This window comes from Citrus sinensis, chromosome 7, assembly GCF_022201045.2.
Source record: "Citrus sinensis cultivar Valencia sweet orange chromosome 7, DVS_A1.0, whole genome shotgun sequence".
In the NCBI taxonomy this organism is placed as follows: Eukaryota; Viridiplantae; Streptophyta; class Magnoliopsida; order Sapindales; family Rutaceae; genus Citrus; species Citrus sinensis.
In genome coordinates, this window is record NC_068562.1 from 28,190,693 (window position 1) to 28,197,517 (window position 6,825).

General features: G+C 33.3%; 1 protein-coding gene across 1 annotated transcript; it reads left to right on the plus strand.

Annotated features, from left to right (window-relative positions):
• Positions 1 to 3,406: 3,406 nt before the first annotated feature.
• On the plus strand, positions 3,407 to 6,076 carry LOC102624911 (phenylalanine N-monooxygenase-like). The gene is made up of 3 exons (XM_006464264.4): positions 3,407 to 3,652; positions 3,977 to 4,831; positions 5,267 to 6,076. The coding sequence occupies exons 1-3, from the start codon at positions 3,479 to 3,481 to the stop codon at positions 5,900 to 5,902; spliced, it is 1,665 nt and encodes a 554-aa protein (XP_006464327.1). The 5' UTR covers positions 3,407 to 3,478; the 3' UTR covers positions 5,903 to 6,076.
• Positions 6,077 to 6,825: the final 749 nt, after the last annotated feature.

A 6,825-nucleotide genomic window follows, 5' to 3' on the forward strand; every position in this document is an offset into this window, starting at 1 on the left:
ATCAACACTTTAATTAAAAAATAAAAACTCACAATAACCCATTTAGTTGATTTGACTATTATTTAATTTAACCTCTATAATTTAGTAAAATAAATTTCATAAACTTATGAATTCATAAGATTTTAATTTTTATATTTTGTCAATGTGTAAATTAGTCCCTAGTATATTATTTTTCCGAGTCCGCCGATGCTCATAAACCACCTTGTATAATGTGCTTTATTATTTTTCCGAGTCCGCGAAAGTCCAGCTCCTCTAAACCACCTTGTTCCAATTTGGTGAAATTTTAAATGCGGAAAACAAATGTGGCCAACAAGAATTGACAAAAACATAACTGGGGCCGTCTACAGCGAACAATGAAATCAAGACAGAGAGATTTATTTATTTATTATTATTATTATTATTTTTTAACCACAAAAATTAGGAAGTGGATACAATCATACAATGCATTTTTATCCAAATGAAAAAAGTATTCAAAAAATTGCCATAACAAACACGTTTTTCATTTTATCAGCAAAACCAAAAAAGGACGTTCAAAAAACAACCAAAAGTGCCCGAAAGGGTGTTTTTCTTATCACCTTTCATCGTCTCAACTCCTTGCGCTCTCCTAAATTCAGGCGCTGCACATGTTTTAGTTAGAAAATGATTCAAGATATTTGTTTCCTCTTTGACAAAATGGTCCGAGTATTGAAAGCACTCACCGACTCTATGCATGCTGTCCTTGCTTTTGTACCTAGCTTGCATTGTCTGGACTCCGTGGCCTGAACACGTGAAACCTGAAACCTGAAACCTGAAACCTGAAACCATGGTCTGTCGTGACATAACAAATCCGCCGTGGCCCTTTCCCAGAGGTTCTGGCCAAACTTTGAAGATAATCAATTGTCGAGAGAGTAATCCAAAATTTACCCCCACATAAATATATCTAATGACAGAATGATGATCAACTAGAGTTGGAATCCCATTTAGATTTTTAATTGCATGTCATCAGCTTCATTATCAGATCCTGGATCGGTCGTTGCTGTCCCTTTGTGTTTTGTGAACATGTAACTTACGTAGACAATAGTAGTACGTTTCGTTCAAAATTAGAGCCAAACCGACAAACCGACCGTAAACACAAGGAGAAAGTTAATTAGAATGTGATACACGATTGTTTCAAAAAGGAAACACATGTGATAATGTCTCTTGCACCAGTATTGCATTTTATCATCAAGGTTTGGAATTAAACTAAGAAATTTTGATTCAACAATTTATCTTTGATATATAAATGATAATGACATATACAAACTATGCATGTGCCTTTCCACATTCTCATTCGTTTTCTTTTCTTTTATTTTTTTATTTTTTTTTTATTTTTTAAAGTAATCGATCGGGTGTGACTTGGTAGGGCCGCAAGGCTAGGCGTAAATGTTTTCGGAAGATGAATCAAAATAAAATGACTTATGTATCATTAATTATCGAATTTATTTAATTAATAATACAACATTATTAATTAAACCCCTCTGACTATAATATAGAATATGTACCAACTTAATTTGAGCACTATTCATATTAAAAATTTCCTCGTCGGCTCTTATAATGAAGCTCTTAAATTATTTCACCATAAAATTCAAATTCATTTGAGCGCCATGCCTATTGAAATTTTTTATATATGGTTCTTATAGTGAAATTCGTTCATATCATCATAAACTTAATTAAATTGAAAGTCATACATTTTAGGAAAAAATAAATGCATGGATGAGGAGGAAGCTGCTGCTCATTAATGGTATATAATTAAGCTTTAAGGCCACTAAGGCCAGAATAATAAAATGATCAATAAAATGCTATAAAATAATTAACCTTGATGAAAACCATCATTTATAATTTCAGAAACATTCATGTCGTATTATCAAAAATCAATAAATAAATATACGGAAACGTACTTGAATTCAAAATGCTTTACTCTCTAGAGTCGTTCTGTTTATCTTCTAAATTAATACGTTTTCCAAGAGAATCCTTTAGCTTTCTTTCTGCACTCTCTGTGATGATGGGATGTCAAAAAAGACTAGAATATTATGTGTGATCTGAGGACCATAAGGACTTATATAAATAACTTTTTTGTTATCATCAGACATTCATATTTTAGTCCGTCATAGAAATATAAATTACTTTTAAACCTCTACACATTAAAGGCTCACACCCTATTAGATATAATAAAACCTAAATTATTGAAAACTTTAATAAATCACTTTTAATTAGGCTTAATCTTATAAGATAGTCTGTAATACAAAATTATGAGTAATGATATTTCATCCCCTCATTTTATCTCACTAACCCTCACTTTTAAATTAATATAGTATCTTTCTAAAACTACCCTTACTTCCAAGAAAACTTTTTTTTAATTTCACATTCTTTCTTTGAATTAAATTCAAAACCCACACAGCAAAACTATAAAATTCCTGTCACAATGTATCTTGACATATTTCAAACTAGAACTAATCCATTCTTTTTTAGAAGAAACCAAATTAAAGAATCTAGCTTCATTTCAAGTTTCAATCATGCAAAATTCTTTAAAGAAATATTAAAACCCTTCTTAAGTAGCAAAAGAGATCAACAATTACTTCACAATAGTTTATACAAATTAATATTATTAATTTTTAAAAAAAGATTAAATACAAAGGAAACGGTGAAATGAAATTCTAGCCAAAATTTCAAAATGAGATTGCTTTATGGCGTGCGAGAAGTGGCTTCCTTGGTCACATGGCACGAAGCAGTGCAGCACAACGGCTCTGCCCTGCATCATGCATCGTGAGGCGTGGCAATTCTTTGCCCTAGTGTGAAGTAGGGTGGCTTAGTGTTGCACTATAGATCATGGGGAAGTATATCATTTTCTTTAAAAATACTCGTATATGGTGGTGCCTGAGTGAGTGAGTGAGTGCAAAGGAGATGAGAGTGAAAAGAAGAAAAAAACATGTTTATATTTTAATAAGGGTAAATTTGAAAATAAGTGGTACTAATTGAATAATGATGTTAGTGAGAAAATTGGAGGGGGTTAAATTTCACTACTCCGCAATTATTTATATATAAGCTCAACGTTGGATTAAGGATCTAACATTAAATTAATACTTAACTAATCTAACCAAGGTTTGGAGGGGTTTAAAACATGAAGGGTTCTTATTTCTTTCATAGAGGGTTTTGTCCATTTTTCATTAACAATAACATCAAGATGTGAAATATTTCGAATAGATCTTGTGGTCCTAGTATACATCCAGTGTGTTGAATGGTTTTTGTGATTCATGTGCAAACTACCTAATTTGATTGAAAGCAACTTGTGATTCCTGTGCAAACTGCCTAATTTGATTGAAAGCAACTGTTAATTTAATTTGACGATCATCTTTCTGTATAAATATGCATGCAGCCTCCTCTTCATTCCATCAAGAATTGCTTTTTGCTTACTTCGATAGCCATTATTTTGCTGTTCATACTTTTGAATCAAATTATCTCCATGGATTTCCTTTTTAATCTTGAAAATATTCCGACTTATGAATCTAAATTACCATTTACAACCATTATTTTTGTGACACTGATTGCTCTTATTGCTGGTTTCTTCAAATTTAACAAAGTGTTGCCAATTCTAGGCAACAGATTTGCACCAGGATCATTCGGCACTGTTGCAAGGGCAAGCTTTCTGTATCCTCAAATTATCCGGAGATTTGCAAAGGATATGTTTTCATTTGTTAAGAATTAACTATTCAAAGAGATAATCAAACTCCCATAAGATAAAGCTCTTTCAAAATACAATATATTGATACGCATGTCATATAAAATTTTGCCCTTTTTTTGTTAGTTTATTTCTTTATCCGGACAGGGTTTGAAGCAACATTAATATTTTGCACTAAGCATTATGCATGTACTAGTTCTATGTATTCAAATTACGTGACAGTAATCCACCATGTGCTTTTCAACACATACAGTGTTAACATTTTCTTCAAAATAATTTCAGGAAAAAAACAAGCGGCAACCTCTCCCTCCAGGCCCAGCTCCGTGGCCAATTGTCGGAAACCTTCCAGAAATGTGGAGAAACAAGCCAACTTTCAAGTGGATTCATGGTCTCATGAGAGAACTGAACACGAACATTTGTTGCATCCGTCTAGGAAATGTTCATGTTATCCCAGTGACTTCGCCAGAAATTGCCCTAGAATTTTTAAAAGTTAATGACTCAGTTTTTGCATCAAGGCCCCTTACAATGGGGACAGAGTACCTCAGCGGTGGATTCTTGTCAATAACAGTTGTGCCGTGGGGACAGCAATGGAAGAAAATGAGAAAGGTGGTATCTTCTCATGTGTTAAATTCATTAAGACTTCACTCTTTACTCGTTAAGAGAAGAGAAGAAGCTGACGATCTTGTTAGCTTCGTTTATAATCAATACTTTCGCAATAACGTTGATTCTGTCATAAATGTAAGACTTGTAGCTCGTCGTTATTGTGGAAACGTGATTAGGAAAATCATGTTTAGCAGGAGGTATTTTGGTGAAGGAAAAGATAGTGGAGGACCAGGATTTCAAGAAGAAGAGCACGTTGAATCACTCTTTATTGTACTTAACCACATCTACTCTTTCATTCTATCAGATTACATTCCTTGGCTGAGAGTGTTAGATTTAGAAGGCCATGAAAGGATTGTAAGTGATGCTATGAGAACGATCTCCAAGTATCACGATCCGATTATAGATGAGAGGGTTCGACAATGGAGATGTGGGAAGAAGAAGGAGGCTGAGGACCTGCTTGACGCCTTCATTTCAGCGAAGGATGAAAATGGGAAGCCATGGTTATCAGTCCCCGAGATCAAAGCCCAATGCACGGTAAAGAGATACAAAGGAGATTGCTGTTATTTTTCCTTAATAGTTTTTGTGTTTTACCAATTATTCCTTACAGTTCATAATATCTTTATAGTTTCTGAGTTTTACCAATTATTCTTAACAGTTTTCATAATATTGAGCTACACATCAAAACTTTAACTCAAAAAAATGATTATTTTATGGCCAGGATGAGTTTTCTTATGAAGTTTTGAAATCAAAGGGATCAGAGGTGGAAAATTACTTGAGTTACTAATTAACTCTACTAAATCTATTAATGTAACCCCTGTCAAATTTATAAAAATAACCTCCTAAACTCATATATCCATAAAGTTAACCTGTGTATATATTTTACAAAATGTTGATGTGCTCGCTTTACAAAAATAGAGATTACTGAGTACTAGACCAGTCCTTTCTCACAATATTATATGTTTATTGAAGGAATTGATGGTTGCAACAGTGGACAATCCTTCAAATGCAGTGGAATGGGCAATAGCAGAGATGATCAATCAGCCTGATATCCTCAAAAAGGCAACAGACGAAATAGACAGGGTTGTTGGAAAAGGGAGACTTGTTCAAGAATCAGACATCCCCCATCTCAACTACGTCAAGGCTTGTTTAAGGGAAGCTTTTCGCATTCATCCCGTTGTACCATTTAACGTACCTCATGTCTCAACATGTGACGCCACAATTGCTGGGTACTTCATTCCAAAAGGCAGTCATGTTTTGCTAAGCCGACAAGGGCTCGGTCGGAACCCCGAAGTTTGGGAAGATCCTTTAAAATTCAAACCAGAACGCCATATTAATTTGGCAGATCATCATCATCAAGTTGAGCTCACCGAACCAGAATTAAAATTCATTTCATTTAGTAGAGGAAGACGTGGTTGCATGGGCGTGGCACTTGGGTCTGAGATGACTGTAATGTTATTGGCAAGACTTCTTCATGGATTTGATTGGAGCGTGCCATCGAACGAGGAGAAAATTGATTTAGCAGAGTCGAAATCTGATCTCTTTATGGCTAAACCCTTGCATGCACGTGCAATGCCTCGTTTGCCTGCTGAGCTATACCCGGCCTAATTCCTAATATAAAATATGTACCCAGTATCGAAATAAAATAGCTGTCGAAATACAAAAGTTCGAAGTAGAACAAATAATTGCTGATGCAAACCAAGCCTTTGTTTTCATGATGTGAATTCCATGAAACATGAAAAGAATAAATCAATAAATCGAAATTATGGGTAAATTTTATTACCATGCGACTCTATAAATTAAGCCTCGGCTTTTATGGCCACTTATTTATAGCATTTGTTTTTATATCAAGAAAATGTATCATCATGCAAAAATATCGATTACCTCAATTCAGGCCCTTCTGGAAAGTTAAAATTTGTGATTGAGGAAGTAAAGAAAAGAAAAGAAAAGAAAATAAAGAAAAACCGAAGAAGGTAAGAAGTGGCTCCTTGGGGGAGAGGGCGACCAAAGAAATAGAAGAAAGAAAAGGGTGCGTTTTGTATTATTTTTCAATTGGTATTCTTTACATTTATTTTAGAGAAAATGATATTTGATTTTGATCTTATCTGCTCAAAAGAAAATTTTATTTAGTAACTTGTTTTAAAATAGTATGTAAAAATAAAAACAGTGAAAACATATTTGGTTATTTGAGAAAAGTAAAATTACACTGTATTTTTTAATTTTTTCATTATAAATTTAATTAGAATAAAATGAAAATGAACTTGTAAAAAAGTATTTAATTGCCTATCACCAATAAAACAACTTCAGAACTTATTACTTTTTCTTTTTTTTTAACTGTTCATATTTTGTTCTTTCGAAAAAAATAAAAAAAATAATCTGCCTTTAATATTTTATGTAAAAGAAATCTACAGAAAAATTATTAAGCATAGTTATTGAATATCAGTGAGCAAGACAGGGATAACAATAAGTAAAATGAAAAAAGATTAAAGAGTATGAGAAGTCCTAGTACATGGGCACCTATAAGAGGAGAA

What these genes read in the sequence shown, in the direction of transcription:
- LOC102624911 (XM_006464264.4), top strand. Translation starts at nt 3,479, where the DNA reads ATGGATTTCCTTTTTAATCTTGAAAATATTCCGACTTATGAATCTAAA. An exon ending in CATTCGGCACTGTTGCAAGG is followed by an intron (nt 3,653 to 3,976) that starts GCAAGCTTTCTG and finishes AAATAATTTCAG; the next exon opens with GAAAAAAACAAGCGGCAACC. An exon ending in AGATCAAAGCCCAATGCACG is followed by an intron (nt 4,832 to 5,266) that starts GTAAAGAGATAC and finishes TGTTTATTGAAG; the next exon opens with GAATTGATGGTTGCAACAGT.